This window comes from Brassica napus, chromosome A9 (assembly GCF_020379485.1).
Source record: "Brassica napus cultivar Da-Ae chromosome A9, Da-Ae, whole genome shotgun sequence".
Classification (NCBI taxonomy): Eukaryota; Viridiplantae; Streptophyta; class Magnoliopsida; order Brassicales; family Brassicaceae; genus Brassica; species Brassica napus.
This window is the reverse complement of record NC_063442.1, coordinates 30,589,458-30,604,922: the sequence shown is the minus strand read 5'-3', so window position 1 is coordinate 30,604,922 and position 15,465 is coordinate 30,589,458. Positions and strand designations below refer to the sequence as shown.

Here is a 15,465-nt window from a genome sequence, read left to right as displayed (position 1 = left end):
TTAACTTACAATAGTTCCCTTTTAGCAAGGACTCTATGTCCCATTTAAAATCATTTATCTATATAACCATAAAACCAGTCCATTCCTAATTCAGACATCCTTTCATCACAAAAGTTTATTTTCTGCTAGTTTGATCTTTTGCCTCTTCTTCAAACATCAAAGAAATGGAGCTATTCACCAAAGGAGAAGCCGTTAAGTTAAGGAGCCACCTGGATAAGTTTCTAGTCGCCGACGACGATCAAGAAACCATCCGTCAAAGTCGTAAAGGAGATGCACGGCGAGCCGTATGGACGGTAGAGACTGTTGAGGCTAAACCGAATCTGATAAGGTTAAAAAGCAGTCACGGCACCTACTTAACGGCGAGCAATAAACCGTTGCTGTTAGGTATGACCGGTGAGAAAGTGACTCAAACGCACTCGTCTAACAAGCCTATGGATTGGCAAACGCAGTGGGAACCGGTGCGAGATGGTTTCTCGGTGAAGCTGAAGTCTTGGTGCGGTAAATGGATGAGGGCTAACGGAGGAACACCGCCGTGGAGAAACTCCGTTACTCACGACGAGCCTCATACATCGAAGACCAAGAACTGGTTGGTTTGGGATGTTATTACAGTTGATGGTTCTGATCTTGAAAACATGTCTGCTGGAGATGAGAGCTCTGTTTCTTCTCCGGTTTCTTCACATATCTCCGGGTCGGATCTCGGGTCAGAGCCTGCGTCGCCCGTTTCCGCCAGGTCAATGAAGAGTATTGATCGGTTCGCTTCTCTTGGTTTGAGTTCAATGTCTCCGAGATGGTCCTCAAAACCGGTAAGTTTGACTAAGTCTTTACTTATCAATTTTCATTTACATTGTGCATTGAATAGTTGTTTCTTAATTAAGTGTACCATAGAAAGTTATTATAGTTAGCTGGACTCAGCCCAATTTTGGTTGGCATGCATTAGATAGAAAAATGGAGGATAAATTACCATACTAATATTTAGTGTTATAGAAACTTGGAAACTATATATGATTCTTTTCTCCACTAACATATATAGTGAGTGCTCCACAAGCACATACATCGTTCCACCAACCTAATAGCACTCAGAAATTTCATATTTTTTATTATATCTTATATTAATTAAATGTGTAGTTTACTTAGAACAACTTCTTATTTTATAATTCACTATAGAAACTACAACAGTTGAAAATATGACATTTGAAATCCAGCTAAAGTTAGTAACATGTAAGTGACAGTAAAAGTTCTTAAAACAATTATACGTACCTATATAGGATGATTAAGAATTTTTTTATACCTAATCTTTTAGGCCAACATTTAAAACTTACACCTAATGGCTTCATATAAATAAATCTAATCTCAGCTAACACAAGACACGTGGAAACAAAGTATGGTGAAAAAGTTGGTTTAGTTATGATTTATTTGTAATGGCATGGACTGTGGGACCATATGGTCCAAGGAAGGAAGCAGTTAGGAGAGTCCCACACTCATGAATTTCCTTTTTTCTTGGTCTTTCTTGCGGGCAAGAGACTAGACACTTATTCTATAAGCATTCCTTTAAATCCTCTTTTTCAAATCTCTTTATGGCATAGAGACAGTATTACATTTTTCTTGGTAAAATGTTAAAATTTTAGTACCATTTTCTTTTTCAAAAGTTTACAATGCAAGCAACTTATTACAACAAAAAAGAGAAAGAAAAAAACAACAACAACCCAATACAATATTACCAGTGTTCTAAAATACGCTATGCGCTCTCTGTGCGGTGACGTAGCGCCTAGCGCCTAGATGTATACGCGGGACGCCTAAACGGATTACGCGGATATATATCTTTAATGTATAATATTATATTTAACTAATATATATGAATATGATTATAAGTTATGACTAATATCATAATCAAATAATATGAATACTAAAATAATTTAAGAGTTTCATAAGTATAGAGGCTAGAAATCACCACCATGCTTGAGATTTGCTGTTCATCTCATTTCAAATTGCCATCAAAATCTTCTTCATCATGCAATTCTTTAAGATCAAACATGTCATTCTCACGTGTCTCTTCTTCACCAGGGTTTATAAAGAGAGCAACAAATACTTAAGTTTTTTTTTTGTAGCTAGAGAACAAGAGAAAATAATGAATTGAACGTGATGACTCACGGTTTCTTGTTTTATATTAAAACGTTAGTTACTACGTAGTTTAATCTATTTGATAAAACTTCGTTTAAATTTTGTTAAGTAATAAACGCATAAACGGAGCGGAGTATGCGGCCTATGCGGAGTATGCGGCCGTATATACACCCGCATTTTAACAAACCGAATAATATGCCGCACATGATGATTTCGGTACGTTTAGTAGCCGCGTAGCGTATACCCACCGTATAGGCGTCCGCACATGGCGTATTTTAGAACATTGAATATTACATTTTGAGCGAGAAAGGTATACAAATGCATTTTATTTTGTTAGAAACTATGTATTATATTTTTCCATTATTTCACATTTAGGTTTAATGTCTATACCACCTTTACCTTACATTCCTAAGTTCTAAACTTAAACGGAATATTATATATATGTATATATCATTGTATCAGTGTTTCAGAAAAAAAAAATATATATATATATATATCATCGTATCAAATCTTAAGCTATTAATGGAACTTGATAAAACAGTTGCTATGTTTGTTTTTGATGTACCATCGAAAACTACATGACTAAATTTCTAAAAGCATCATTATCAATAAAAGTTATATTAAGTTTCTAAAATAATATTTCAAGTACATGGAACAATTGACATGTAACTTTTGCCAAAAAAAATTGATTTGAAAGACTATGTTTTTCTTTCTTCAGTTTTATTTATTTATTTATTATAACAAGAAGACTCTTACAAAATTTCACCAATGCTGATAACATGAAAACTCTTACAAAATTTCACCAATGCTGATAACATGAAAACTTAAGATGATCTCTTGGAAAATGGTAAAATAACATGGTGTTTTTTTGTGGAAAATAGGTTACCTATCTCTATCATCTTTTCATTAAAAAAATACAAATAGTCCCATTCCAACTGTAATTTAGTTAAAGTTTACCACTTTATCAATGATTTTTAGATTAACCTTTGATTTGATCCAAAAAAAGATTAACCTTTGATATTCTACACTGACTCCCAGTATTCTGTTTAAACTTCTCTTGGAGAACCTGAATCCAACTTTGTATTAAAAGAAAATTTATACTCCTTAAACTTCTCTTGGAGTAGTTTTGAAAAGTAAAAGAAATGCGAAGTCCCGATTTGGTCTTGAATACAAAGTAAAATATAGATAGTAGGATTCTCATCATTAACTCTTTTTCAGGATGCCAATCCAGAAATGTAGTAGTAACATTGCATTTGTACTACTTTGAAATTAAGACACATTAACAGAATAAAAACATGCTATTACACTGTGCTGACGTGGAAATTAAAACGCGGTAAATCCAATCAGCAAACTCTGACTTTTCAATTTTCATGCATCTCTGACTAGTCCCGTGTTATGTCCGCGTTACCACAAAAAGCCAATTTAGACCAGACCAGGGACAGAGAGAAAGATGCCACATATAAATACACACCGCATCTTCACCACTTCTTACGTATTCCCACACTCATTTTTTTTTCACAGAAAGCGAGTAGCTTCAACCAAAAGGAGAAGACGAGTAGCTTAAACCAAAACGACACAGTCTCAGCAATGGAGTTTTTCCAGAAAGCTAAAGCCATTCGAATGCGTAACAGCCACAACAAGTATCTATCCGCAGACGACGACGAAGAAACAGTGACACAAGACCGAAACGGATCAAACAAAAACGCTCGATGGACCGTCGAACCGGTTCGCGATTCGTACCACGTGATCCGTCTCAAAAGCTGTTACGGTAAATACCTAACCGCTTCGAACGAGCGGTTCTTGCTCGGAGCTACCGGGAAGAAAGTGATTCAGCTAAAACCGAGTCGTCTCGACTCGTCGGTTGAGTGGGAACCGGTGAGAGAAGGATCCAAGATTAAGCTCAGGACGAGAAACGGTAACTATCTACGAGGTAACGGTGGTCTTCCGCCGTGGAGAAACTCGGTGACGCACGACAATCCTCATTTGTCGGCTACTCAGGATTCCATCTCGTGGGAGGTTGATGTTGTTGAGATCTTGGTTAATCCTCAAGTCACGGCGGAGACTGAGTTCACTCCGTCACCGAAGACGCAGCCTCCGCCGCAGAAGACGCAGCCACCACCGCATAGGAGGCCATCGAGGACTCAGTCTTCTCTTTCAGAGAGATCCGAACAAGATGTGAGTACTTTTTATAATTACTAAAATGCCCTCAAAGTTCGTTAAAATTACAGGCGTGACATGAATTTTTTATGTTCACCAGTCGGTTGTGTCTCCACCGAAATCGGATGGGAGAACGATATACTACCACATCGCCGATGATGAGGGACACGTGGAGGATGAATCGAGCGTTGGATATGCATTCACGTTTAAAGGGAACAGCGTGGCGGAGCTGACTCAGACGCTGCGAGAAGAAACGTGCATGGAGGACGCTGTGGTGTGCACTCGCAGTCCCTTAAACGGCAAGCTGTTTCCCCTTCGTCTTCAACTTCCTCCTAACAATGGAACATTGCATGTCATTTTGGTACCATCCAGTGCTAGCCTCTAGACCAGTGACTGTCTTCTTGTGTGGTGAGTGTTTGGTGGAGAGCATTATGATATGAACCTTATACAAAAGTCTATAAGACAATAAGATTGGTAGATGGTACGAGACTCTTGGTAACGGAGATAAAAGACGTCGCACCATGAGCATTACTTGCTCTATAGTATGAGTTGATATATGAAAATGCAGTAAATAGTTTTGATAATAGAAAAATGCTTATACATTCTTTTTGGTGATATAGACCAAGTTGTTCGTTTTTGTTGTTGTAAATAAACGATTTCATTTTGTAAACGAGCATCTGGATCGTATTTGTAGGAGCATGCATTCGACATGAACGAGTATTGTTTTGTTTGTCCTAAATACAATACATCATAGTTACTACTTAGTGGTAAATGAAAAAGGAGTATCTTGAAAAATTAGAGTATGTGTAAACGTTAGAACATCATGTTACGCTGTACCAGAAATGTTAATTCATATCGGCTGAACTTCCATTGATTCCTACAACAACTCCCAACACACAAGACTCCAGAGAAATACAAATGCGAGCATCACTAACCTGAAAAATTAAATTGTACAATAAAAACAATCGAATGCTAATGACCGTATCCACTATGCATATTGTAAAAAAAACCACTCAAAAATTCCACAATCATTCAAAAATGCTCATGACATTATCCCCTATGCAAAATACTTTCTTTGAAGAAAAGAAGAAAAATAAGAGGAAAAGAAAGTGTATCTTCATCTGTAAGAAATAAATTTTGCAACTTTCGTATGTTATTTCCAAGAACCACCTAAATTGTTACATAATAATTTTAAGAAATCTAATCCGCGGAAAAATAGTTTATAAAAAATCTAAAAAATCTAACAGAGTAGTTTTTTCTTTTTAATTAGGAGTAATTTCGGTTGATTTTCTTTTCCTTGATTTTATCCCTTAGTATCAATTATCCAATTATATTTAAGAACACATAGCACATACACTTACATCTCTCAGAAAAACCCTAATCATCCTCTCTTCCTATCTCTCTCATTTCTTCACCGCCGCTGTTCAACGGTGGTCACTTTCTCCGCCGATCAAACCGATCTCCTACACAAATCCAACACCATGGCACCTACCGCTACAGCGACTGCGACTGCGACAGCTTCCTCAGACGCCAGCGAAGGACCAGTGATGGGACTCATCAACAAACGTCTCCGCGCCCTCCGCAAGAAACTCAACCGAATCACTCAAATGGAAGAATCGATCTCTCAGGGGAAAACCTTAAACAAGGAGCAACAAGAAGTCCTCCGCTCCAAACCCTCCGTCCTCATCCTCATCGAAGAGCTCGACAAGCTCCGCGCTCCTCTCTCCGCCGCCGTCTCCGAAGAAATCACCCTCGCCACTACTCACCACCACGATCAAGCTCACGTAGCTGACGCTCCCGAGGAGGAAGAAGCGAAGACGTTGGAGGATTTGGTGAATCTCTTGTACTTTGGCTCGCTCTTCGACGTGAAGTCGCAGAACGAGTTGGCTTCGATTATGCTGACGAGGACGCACGAGAGAGGTTGCTGTTTGGTTTACGATACGGTTACGGATGAGTCCACGGATCTGTTATGTGATAAGGATCTGGATTTGATTTCGGAGCTGTGGACTATGATGGTATCTAGGCCTGCGGATTCGTTCTTGTCTCACAAGAACGCTTTGGAGCGTTGCGTCGAGCACGCTAAGCTTTGGTTGGCTAACTCGGACCAGCCGATTGCTTCCAACTGCAATGTTTCATGTAATAAAAATCCAAAGTTTGTTTGTTTCAGTTTTGGTTTGGTTTTTAGTTAATGGGATTTGTGTGTTTCAGATGCTGGATTGAGAGAGAAGTTGAAGAAGATTATGGGTTCTAATTACTTCACTATTACTCCTGAGATGGTTGCTCCTGTTGAAGCAGCGGCTGCAGCTGCTGGTAACTACGGTTCTTACCAAGTCCCTGCTGACACTGAGCAAAAGGTATTCACTTAGGTTTTGATTTGGAGAGGGATCTCTCAATGGTTATCGTTGAAATGGTTTGATTATCTGAATTCTCTTTGTTTGTTTGTGAGACTTTGTTTTAGGGCTGCATTGTTGTTTCGTAATACGTTCTTTTTAAAGCTAAACTGCTTATTGTTAGTTCTTTGTTAGTTATCAAATTGGTAGTGGATTTCTTAGGTGGAATGCATGTAGTTCTTTCTGTTATGAGATGCTAAGCTCTAAGTTGATCCGCGAAGGAGGAGACTAGTGATCCCAGATCGAGTTTCTTTTTGTGTAGGAGTCATGAGTTTCTCTAGGCTTGTGCTGTGATACAACAGAAGAAGACGCATTCTTGAGCTGAGCTGAGCTGTTTGGATAGGGTAGAGAAGTGCATTCTTAAGTTGATTTGTTACATTGTTCTTATGGTTTCTGAGAACTCTACTTTATGAGTTGTTAATATATTCTGGTTTATTCATGTGAGTAGTGATTGATAACCGTGACAGTTTTTTTTCTCTTCACTTTAGTGAATGTTTAAGACATATTTCTGAGTGCCTCGTTATGTGATGTAGAGAACATACATCCTTCGCTTGAGTTCGCTTTGGCAAAACTCTCTGTGGGACTGATGTGTTTCTGGTTGCAGGAAGAAGACGCATCAAACTTCAAAGAACAAGAATCTGCTGTAAACGATCAATCTGAGCAACCAAAGGTATTCCAGTAAATGTAGAGCTCAAAAAGCATCTTTATGAATCTTTGCTCAATACTCTTCCTTTTTGGGTTTGAAGGATGAGTCAGTGACGGAAGGAGAGGTGGTCCAAGGACAGCAGGAACAAGGCTATACTCAGGTGGAAGGAGGGAGGTCAAAGAGAGATTATCAGCAACAGTATGTGCCACGTGGAACCCACCAGAACCAGAGAGGTCATAGAGGTGCTAGAAGAGGTCATTCCAATGCCCCCCGGGGAGGTCGAGGTGGTGGTGGTGGAGGATACTCGAATGGGAGGTATGAATCTTATGACAATTCGGGTGGAAACGGTTACCAAAGGAGCCACTACAACAACAGAGGAAGGGGACGTGGTGGTGGTGGAGGAAATGGCCATTCATACAACAACAACCAAGACTCAAACGTAACTGTTGCGTCTTAGCTTTTCTGCCTTGTTGACTTTTGGGTGCGTGTCCTTGTTTGGGTTTCGAACTTTTGTCAAGTGCTCTTTGGTGTTATGAACTTCTGTTTTTCTTTTGTAGCCATCAAATCAATATGATCCCTTTTCTCTCCATGAGAGCCATTTCAGATAGTCAAATATGGGTTTAGGTGTTCTCATCCAAACAGCACTAACTGAGACGTGAGCTCATGGTCGATGAGAGTCTTTGGATAAAAGAGTTTTTCGACCCTTTTTTAGTTTTAAAAAGCCACTTGCTTTAAAAGTGGTAACCCAAATAAGCTGAAAAAAAAAAAGTTAACAAACTAAGAATCTAAAGAAACTTACCTCAACTTGATCTTTGGAATTTGATTAACGTCCGAATAAAGCATACTCCTTTAATGTTTTTTCAGATTGAAAAGCTTTGGTTCTTGTGCGGTCACATGACTTCTTCTTCTTCTCGTACTTTCTTGTTTTTCTTTTCCTTATTTGAAACAGATAGAATTTGGCAAATCTAATTCACTACTAGAAAGTACGGTTTCTTCTTAGCACCTCTCCTCTTTGATATGAGGACCGCTTGATAGAGAAGCGCACAGAAACTGTTCGACGAAATGCTCCAAAGATGGTCTCTCTCAACTCAGGCCCCGTTTCTTCTTTTGCTTATATGAATTCGCTGATTGATTCCGATACCCTTTTGCCTCTATCTTCTTTCTCTGCCTTCAATCCCATTTGTTCGGGGAAATTGAGTCTCTTAGCTGATGGGAAAAGTTGTGGGCCTGTTCAATGGTTTCTTGAGGTCAAGCTGAGGAAGAAAGGTTGTTGCTTTAGGCGCAGTGGGGTTCTGAGGATGTGCAATAACCAAGATTTGGGATGGGATAGCGATAAGGATCTGGAAACTGAGATTTTGGAGTTCATGAAGAATTCTGAGAAACCTGGCATGTTTCCGAGCAAGAAGGATTTAATCAGGTCCGAAAGATTTGATCTTGTGGAGAGAATCGTAAACCAAGGTGGGTGGCTTTCAATGGGATGGGACTTGGATGAACAACAAGAAGAGGAGGTCCGAGTAAAAGAGAAGAACGTCGTGCTAGGGGACTTGCCTATTGAGAAACAGCTTCATAATCTTTCCTCGAATGCTTCATCTTCAAGAGAGTGAGTCCTCTAAATTCTTATTATATGCATTTGAGAATGTTAGTTAACATAGGCTTTGTTTTATCAGAGAAGTAGATGGTAAGAATGAGAGTGGAATTGAAGGCATTTTGACCAGATTGGAGAAAGAAAGGAATTTGAGTCTAGGGATAAACTTGAGTGGGAAAGGAGAAAGCAATGGTGCCATGTATGATGATATCACCCTAAATGGTTCCCTTCCTCGTTCTTCAATTATTGTGGTATGTTTTCTTGTCTGTTATAAGCTTTGCTGTTCACTTCATACGAATAAACTGTTTATGTCGTGAGGTGCTGCCTACTTTTTTTTACAAAAGACAGCTAGTGAGTTTCAAGAAGTCGACGGTAGTAGAAGTTCAGGGGAATATGGACAAAGTAGGTATCAAGAAGCCAAGCCAGTTTCAGGAAACAATTCGTCTACATCAGAAACGTGGAGAACATGGAGTATGAGGAGAGCTGGCTTTACTGATGAAGATTTTGAAGGTATGGCAGTGATTTCTGTCATATATAATGATTTCAGTAAACAAAGATCTAAAGCCATAAACATTTTTTTTTTTTTTTTTTTTTTTTTTTGCTAACCGAGTATCCTGGCCCCACCGAGGTGGTCCAGACTAGAGACCGAAGTGAGCATGGACGCTGCCAGGGCGTCACCATGTGGCTCACCGTGTAACGGTCTTCGGTCTCGGATGCTGCAGCCCATATGTTAAATTCCGCAGTGGCCAAGGCTCGAACCCAGGGGCGGGCACTCCAGCTGGAGCTCCTATACCACTAGACCAAAGCAACTTGGTTTCCTCTATTCGTTTTTTCCATTTTATAAAAATTAATGAGCTCAGAATGGTGGACAGAAAATTAATAAACATTTGTACAGCTGCTGAAATATCTTCAAGTAGCTTGGTTGGTCTAAAGAAGGATGATACGAATAAGGATTCAAACGGAAAAGACAAAACTGCATCTTACTCTGAAGATATAAATACAACTCATATCAAAAGCCGTCTTCAGAATCTCCAGTCAGAACTTTCTTCTGTTCTTCAATCCCTTAGGTCTCCTCCTGATGAAGTTGTAACAAGCAAGGTAACGTATGTTTTCATGTCTTCGTGTGTGATTGTTTGAACGGATGGGACCTAGAATCCTTTCTCTATTTGACTGATCAAAATAGTAGCGATTCTATAAATGATTAACATTTGGCTTATTTTTGGTTTATGATTTCATGTAGGATAGTGAGATAAAATCTGGAAACTTGGAGAACCTCAATGATGATTGGGAGTTCAAAGAGAATGAAATCATATATGCCCAGAACAAGCTACGGTCTACGAGGGCAAAGCTAGCTGTTCTCGAAGGAAAGATGTCTATGGCTATAATGTATGTTATGCTCTCATTACTTTATGTGAAAAGGGAGAAGATTATGCTATTGTCTCTCACATTGGTTAACTTCTTTTTCTTCTAGAGACGCACAGAGGATTGTAAGGGAGAAACAGAGAAAAATAGATCATGCAAGGAGAGCTTTACGGTTACTCCGGACTGCATCCATAGTATGGCCTAACTCAGCCTCGGAAGTTTTACTAACGGGTTCATTTGACGGTTGGTCAACTCAGGTGAGTTCATATGGATTAAGGAACAAACGGATTAATCTAAGTGATTCACTTGTACTTAATTTGTTTTATCATTTTGCAAGTAGAGGAAAATGAAGAAAGCACAGAACGGAGTCTTCTCTTTGTCGCTGAAGCTATATCCTGGAAAATACCAGGTTAGATCATTCAATCAAAGCAGTATCTGCGTCTAATATGTTACCAGTTTATGAGCCAAACCAAGTTCTTAGCCTCGCTACATTTTCTTCACAGATAAAGTTTGTAGTTGATGGCCAGTGGAAAGTGGACCCGCTTCGACCCATTGTTACTTGTGATGGATATGAAAACAATCTGCTCATCATCTCGTGAGGTCATTGCTAATCCCACCATCCATGGAGCATTGAACTGAATCATTAGGGTTTTAGTTTCTTTTGTAATTTTCACTTTCAAGTAGAGCAAGGTAGCCAGGGAAAGCAGTAGAGCTGTAGGTTTTTTAATCTTGAAAAAACAAGAAAGTAAGAAAAAAAAATCTGTATATCTCAATTTTCATCATTGTAATGACTATTCCTCTGACGAGAATAATGCAAACAATTGACTTCTCACATCGTACAATGTTACACACATTAGATATGATACATCCATTTCTATGATGAAGAACGCTTTTGTATTCGCCTTACTACATATGTAAATCCACTTCCGCAATATACTTTGGTCTCTTGTGTCCGGTGGTCTATACTTCCTAGACTCACCAGTTGAGGATTGTTATGATCATTGGTGTTTCCAAGACCTAGCTGACCATGTTCACCCCATCCCCATGTCTGAACTTCTCCACTCTCTGCAAAGGCATATTCACAGGTTTGTTTGTTTATAACTCAGAAAGTCTGGAGAACAAAGAGATGAATTGCCACCTGTTACAGCAGCAGAATGCTCTGCTCCTGCTGCAATCTGCACAACTTTAACTCCATCAAAACCTGGAACTTTCTCCAAAAAAGGTTCAGACGGATCTACTTGCAGTTGTTGCTTGTCGGATTGTGTATTAAGGGTGTTCCCAAGCTTGGAAACTTTGCCATCAGCTGTTCAACAAGTCCATGAGCAGATGAAATGAGTTCAATGAGCTAATAGAAGGTAACTGTTGCATCTACACAGAAATTACCGGTTAGTAACAGAGCATGATTCCATCCTAAAGCAACATCTCTGAAAGAAAGAGATGAATGAAAACAGTGAGGGGTTTGAACATCAGGGCTGCCGCAGAATCCTCTTCCCCAACTGAACATCTGTCCATTAGCTGGTCAAGCACATCGCAATACGAGTTTAACAAAACAGACGCATGATTCGAGAAATTAAAAGAAACTGAACATGAGAGACTTAAAGAGTTAACCGGAGATAGCTGCACTATGGTCTCCATTAGCTGCTATACGAACAACCTCAACATCTTCTAATCCAGAGACAAGACATGGAAGATTTACTAGTGACTTAGTTTTGTCTGATGAGAAACCAAGCTGTCCGCGTTTCCCAGATCCGAATCCGCACACTTGATTTCCTGAAGAAGACAAGAAAAATCAAATGAGAAAACATACTTTTATTGAAGAGCTGGTGAATGCAGCAGTATCAGATGTTTTTACCAGCGAACAAGACAAGTGAGTGGCGCATACCACAAGCTACCATCTTCACACTCTTGTCGGCAAAGTAAGAGACTTTAGCTGGAGAGCAAAGTGACATATTATCACCATGACCAAGCTGACCAAATGAGCCATTGCCACATGTAAAAAGGCAACCGGAATCTAACACACAAGAAAAAACACAAAAGGGAGATCAATCTCTTTGCCTCCTAAGCAGTTTCAAACCTCCATGTTAAGTTTACCTGAAACAAAACCAGAGTGGCTCCATCCAGCTGAGGCTTGAGTTACAACATAGTCGTCGAAGAAAGATACTGGTTTTGGCAAAGAAGAGTCGAGCATGTCCCCATGTCCTAATTGACCAGAGTTTCCCCTTCCCCATGTCAACACCTTACCACCTGCAAATTAAAAAAAAAAACATACTTTAAATGTCGGATCAGAAGAATACTTAATCGAAGATTTGAAGGGAGGGTTACCAGAAGTCAAGGCAATGACGTGAGCGCCGCCACATGCGAGCATGGATATGGAAGCAAGTGACGTCAGCGAGAGAAGCTGCGGGATATGCTCGTCTTTCAGCTTAGCAGTCCCTAGTTGGCCGTCCGTTCCTGCGCCCCAGCTCCACACTTGTTCTTCTTCATCGGCCGGAGCCGGAGTTATCCCACCGTGTTCGGCCATTACTCGACCGTCTCTGATGCTTTGCACAGTGACTTAAACGACGTAGTTTGAACCTAACTGGCTAAAGTTAATTTGAGTTCTTGGGCTTAAAGTAAATGGGCTTAACATCGGAAGAAGGCCCACATAGTAACTCCACTTTTACTTTGAAGTGTCCACATGTTGAGAAGTTGAGAGAGAGACATGACATATCGATGGACCCATAAAACTCCAATCCTTCAGCACTTCCAAACATACTTTGCCACGTGTCGTCTGTCTGACCTTAACTCGATATTTTTAATGCAGAGAAAATCTATGTGTGTTGTACTAAAAGGTCCCACACTGACGTGGACGGCAGAAATATCTGGATCCGAGTCATCTGATCCGCACACGTGGCCATTCAAAAGATTGTGCTGAGTTTTGAACATCGCCATGGGTCGTGATTCGGATAAAGAAGAGTTCTGTCTATTTTCAATTTCACAAACTAATTTGTTGTATTATCATAAATCAAATAATGCTAGTCCTTTTCAAATGATAGAATCAATTCTCCTTTCTACTATTTCAATCATTGACTATTTGGAAATGTAGCATATAACATGTTATCAGCCGTAGTGTATATACATTTGGACAGCTAAATGATCACATCATATCATTTGAAAAAATACACACAACCTTTGGATTCTCTAGTCATTGAAAAATATGGTATTGTCGGTCGACTTCTATGAAAGGTCGTAGTACTTTAACACCATGGATGGCTATAACATAACGTACGTTTAACTTGCAAGAAAATTAATATCTTTATTCATAAATTTTTTATTACCAACCATGAAAATATTCAACGTTTATTTCGCCTCAATATGAACCCTAAGAAAAAGAAAGAAGCAGATAAGTTATCTTGGGCCACACGGGATGTAGACCTAGAGTGTTACAAGCTCACAACCCTAGATTTGAAGCACTCATTGTTGGGTCATAGTAGAATCCGAGAGCTGCAAGCTCCGGGAAGCTGTATTGATTACTTCCCAAGCCTTCTTCTTCTTCAGTGTACTGCGTATTATCGCTTTTCACCGAGCTACCTTCTTCCCCAAGCTTCTCGGCTTCCATAGACTGAGTTTCGAGTTTCTCTTGGAATTGCAGCTTCTCTTTGAGAAGAGCAACCTGTTTGAGTGTTTCATCAAAATGTTTAACTTAGTCTCTGTAAAATTCGCATTTTAAGAATAAATGTACCTTGTTCTCGAGGGCTTGGTTTTGTCGAAAGAGAATGTCCCTATCAGTCTTGAGCTTAGCATAGCTAGCCTTAAGAGAGTCGCAGTCGAGCTCTAGCTGTCTTGTCTTGAACCTAGCCCTTCTGTTCTGGAACCATACAGCGACTTGGGTCGGCTGCAAACCCAGCTTCTCGGCCAGCCAGAGTTTCCTGTCTGGTTCGAGTCGTTTATCTTCTTCGAAACTCTCCTCTAGTAAACACAATTGGATTGGTGTCAGCTTCCGTTTCTTGGTTGTCTCACGCATCTTGTTGCTCTCACAGACGTCTTCTTCGTCCACAGTGTTGGTCTCCGTGTTGCTCATTGAGCTAGATCCTGAATCAAGAAGAATGTGTGACCAAGATTTTCATTCAATAATCCACAATGACACGAAAATTAAGAAGAGAATCTTTCTATGTCACGTGAAGTTGTTCAAAGTTTAACCTTTTTTTTTGTTCAAACTTTTTAAACTCAGAGTGGATACAATTTGACTACAATGAAGATTCGTCAAAGGTCAAAACTAAACAACAGGTGCATTGGAGGAAACCCTCAAAACCAAAATCAAGAACGGTGGAAAAGATGAATACCATAAAGAGCAGATTGAGAGGTCGGAGGAAAGCAAGAAGAATGAAATTTAAGGCAATGGTTTTGGTTCTGGTTCTGAAACCAAGAGAAAACTTCTGAATCAATGTTTGAGTTTTCCATTGGTGAATGTTGTAAATTAAAATGCTGAGTCTATTGCTGTAAATGTTGAGACTCACAAGAGTCACTTTTTATAAAGGATAAATTATGGAATTGTGAAAAACAAAAGTTACAAGAAAAAAAAACGATTCCTTTTGCTTGTTTAAGTGTTTGGTAAGAAGAGTGAGACAAAGATGCTGTTTTGCCATAAGAGGGATCACACTTGTGGTTTATAATCAGCTGAGTTCAAACAAGTCTATTGACTAACATTTTTTTCCAATCCATAGGCCTCTTTAGAAATAAAAAAAAACAACTCAATGTTACATTTAATAAAAAGTTACTCTTTATATTAGGGAAAATACTAGAGAAACGTATAACAAACAAAAACATAGTGATATAAACATGTTATGCAACCGCCATTATGTGACAAGTAAGATCTCATAACTTCTCTATGTAAACATGATGATTGTGGTTCAATATTAATTAACCTCAAAAAGAAAAGAAAAACCGGATCCTAGTGTGCATGAGTTCGCAAGTTGGACAGGAGATGCTCTCTAATCACCTTTGTAGTCTATTTATATGCAAGTGGGTACAATATTTCCTTCTGTGACATAAACAATCCCTGTGTACTACATTTGACGAAAATAAGGAAATTTTAAAAGTGACCCATTCTTTTGTTTTCCGTCGACATCAGATTCTTTTGGTTTGGTTTCGTGAAAACTGTGAATGTCCAGTGGTGTAATAAAGTATTACCTTACTTTTGTTCATTCACATGATAGTGTAGTGCTGTC

The 15,465-nt window shown here is 39.3% G+C and overlaps 5 protein-coding genes across 7 annotated transcripts; 3 read left to right on the top strand and 2 right to left on the bottom strand.

Annotated features, from left to right (window-relative positions):
- On the top strand, positions 1 to 4,945 carry LOC106399215. The gene is made up of 3 exons (XM_048740916.1): positions 1 to 803; positions 3,640 to 4,293; positions 4,376 to 4,945. Exons 1-3 carry the CDS (start codon positions 165 to 167, stop codon positions 4,658 to 4,660), a joined length of 1,578 nt encoding a protein of 525 aa, XP_048596873.1. The 5' UTR covers positions 1 to 164; the 3' UTR covers positions 4,661 to 4,945.
- Positions 4,946 to 5,571: 626 nt separating this feature from the next.
- On the top strand, positions 5,572 to 7,898 carry LOC106399218. The gene is made up of 4 exons (XM_013839693.3): positions 5,572 to 6,411; positions 6,484 to 6,629; positions 7,270 to 7,335; positions 7,412 to 7,898. The coding sequence occupies exons 1-4, from the start codon at positions 5,757 to 5,759 to the stop codon at positions 7,766 to 7,768; spliced, it is 1,224 nt and encodes a 407-aa protein (XP_013695147.2). The 5' UTR covers positions 5,572 to 5,756; the 3' UTR covers positions 7,769 to 7,898.
- Positions 7,899 to 8,063: 165 nt separating this feature from the next.
- Positions 8,064 to 11,090, top strand: LOC111197768 (protein PTST homolog 2, chloroplastic-like). 2 transcript variants are annotated; one of them, XM_048740917.1, is made up of 8 exons: positions 8,064 to 8,911; positions 8,979 to 9,147; positions 9,241 to 9,406; positions 9,792 to 9,994; positions 10,137 to 10,282; positions 10,368 to 10,515; positions 10,599 to 10,667; positions 10,762 to 11,090. In XM_048740917.1, the coding sequence occupies exons 1-8, from the start codon at positions 8,385 to 8,387 to the stop codon at positions 10,855 to 10,857; spliced, it is 1,524 nt and encodes a 507-aa protein (XP_048596874.1). In that variant the 5' UTR covers positions 8,064 to 8,384; the 3' UTR covers positions 10,858 to 11,090. The 2 variants fall into 2 exon arrangements, 1 of the variants encoding a protein (XP_048596874.1); XR_007316471.1 differs by having other exon boundaries at positions 8,083 to 8,911; positions 10,596 to 10,667.
- LOC106399220 (ultraviolet-B receptor UVR8-like) lies at positions 11,005 to 12,842 on the bottom strand. 2 transcript variants are annotated; one of them, XM_048740918.1, is made up of 7 exons: positions 12,581 to 12,842; positions 12,350 to 12,502; positions 12,111 to 12,269; positions 11,867 to 12,028; positions 11,642 to 11,773; positions 11,397 to 11,561; positions 11,005 to 11,323 (listed from the first exon to the last, which is right to left on the bottom strand). In XM_048740918.1, the coding sequence occupies exons 1-7, from the start codon at positions 12,777 to 12,779 to the stop codon at positions 11,133 to 11,135; spliced, it is 1,161 nt and encodes a 386-aa protein (XP_048596875.1). In that variant the 5' UTR covers positions 12,780 to 12,842; the 3' UTR covers positions 11,005 to 11,132. The 2 variants fall into 2 exon arrangements, with proteins under 2 accessions (XP_048596875.1, XP_048596876.1); XM_048740919.1 differs by having other exon boundaries at positions 12,141 to 12,269.
- Positions 12,843 to 13,533: 691 nt separating this feature from the next.
- Positions 13,534 to 14,875, bottom strand: LOC106399525 (homeobox-leucine zipper protein ATHB-54). The gene is made up of 3 exons (XM_013840000.3): positions 14,581 to 14,875; positions 13,980 to 14,329; positions 13,534 to 13,910 (listed from the first exon to the last, which is right to left on the bottom strand). The coding sequence occupies exons 1-3, from the start codon at positions 14,696 to 14,698 to the stop codon at positions 13,689 to 13,691; spliced, it is 690 nt and encodes a 229-aa protein (XP_013695454.2). The 5' UTR covers positions 14,699 to 14,875; the 3' UTR covers positions 13,534 to 13,688.
- Positions 14,876 to 15,465: the final 590 nt, after the last annotated feature.

What these genes read in the sequence shown, in the direction of transcription:
- LOC106399215 (XM_048740916.1), top strand. Translation starts at nt 165, where the DNA reads ATGGAGCTATTCACCAAAGGAGAAGCCGTTAAGTTAAGGAGCCACCTG. An exon ending in CGAGATGGTCCTCAAAACCG is followed by an intron (nt 804 to 3,639) that starts GTAAGTTTGACT and finishes TTTTTTTCACAG; the next exon opens with AAAGCGAGTAGCTTCAACCA. An exon ending in CAGAGAGATCCGAACAAGAT is followed by an intron (nt 4,294 to 4,375) that starts GTGAGTACTTTT and finishes TATGTTCACCAG; the next exon opens with TCGGTTGTGTCTCCACCGAA.
- LOC106399218 (XM_013839693.3), top strand. Translation starts at nt 5,757, where the DNA reads ATGGCACCTACCGCTACAGCGACTGCGACTGCGACAGCTTCCTCAGAC. An exon ending in TTCCAACTGCAATGTTTCAT is followed by an intron (nt 6,412 to 6,483) that starts GTAATAAAAATC and finishes TGTGTGTTTCAG; the next exon opens with ATGCTGGATTGAGAGAGAAG. An exon ending in ATCAATCTGAGCAACCAAAG is followed by an intron (nt 7,336 to 7,411) that starts GTATTCCAGTAA and finishes TTGGGTTTGAAG; the next exon opens with GATGAGTCAGTGACGGAAGG.
- LOC111197768 (XM_048740917.1), top strand. Translation starts at nt 8,385, where the DNA reads ATGGTCTCTCTCAACTCAGGCCCCGTTTCTTCTTTTGCTTATATGAAT. An exon ending in AATGCTTCATCTTCAAGAGA is followed by an intron (nt 8,912 to 8,978) that starts GTGAGTCCTCTA and finishes TTGTTTTATCAG; the next exon opens with AGAAGTAGATGGTAAGAATG. An exon ending in AAGATGTCTATGGCTATAAT is followed by an intron (nt 10,283 to 10,367) that starts GTATGTTATGCT and finishes TTTTTCTTCTAG; the next exon opens with AGACGCACAGAGGATTGTAA.
- LOC106399220 (XM_048740918.1), bottom strand. Translation starts at nt 12,779, where the DNA reads ATGGCCGAACACGGTGGGATAACTCCGGCTCCGGCCGATGAAGAAGAA. An exon ending in CCACTCTGGTTTTGTTTCAG is followed by an intron (nt 12,270 to 12,349) that starts GTAAACTTAACA and finishes CTTGTGTGTTAG; the next exon opens with ATTCCGGTTGCCTTTTTACA. An exon ending in GCATTCTGCTGCTGTAACAG is followed by an intron (nt 11,324 to 11,396) that starts GTGGCAATTCAT and finishes ATGCCTTTGCAG; the next exon opens with AGAGTGGAGAAGTTCAGACA.
- LOC106399525 (XM_013840000.3), bottom strand. Translation starts at nt 14,698, where the DNA reads ATGGAAAACTCAAACATTGATTCAGAAGTTTTCTCTTGGTTTCAGAAC. An exon ending in CTCTCAATCTGCTCTTTATG is followed by an intron (nt 14,330 to 14,580) that starts GTATTCATCTTT and finishes TTCTTGATTCAG; the next exon opens with GATCTAGCTCAATGAGCAAC. An exon ending in ACCAAGCCCTCGAGAACAAG is followed by an intron (nt 13,911 to 13,979) that starts GTACATTTATTC and finishes ACACTCAAACAG; the next exon opens with GTTGCTCTTCTCAAAGAGAA.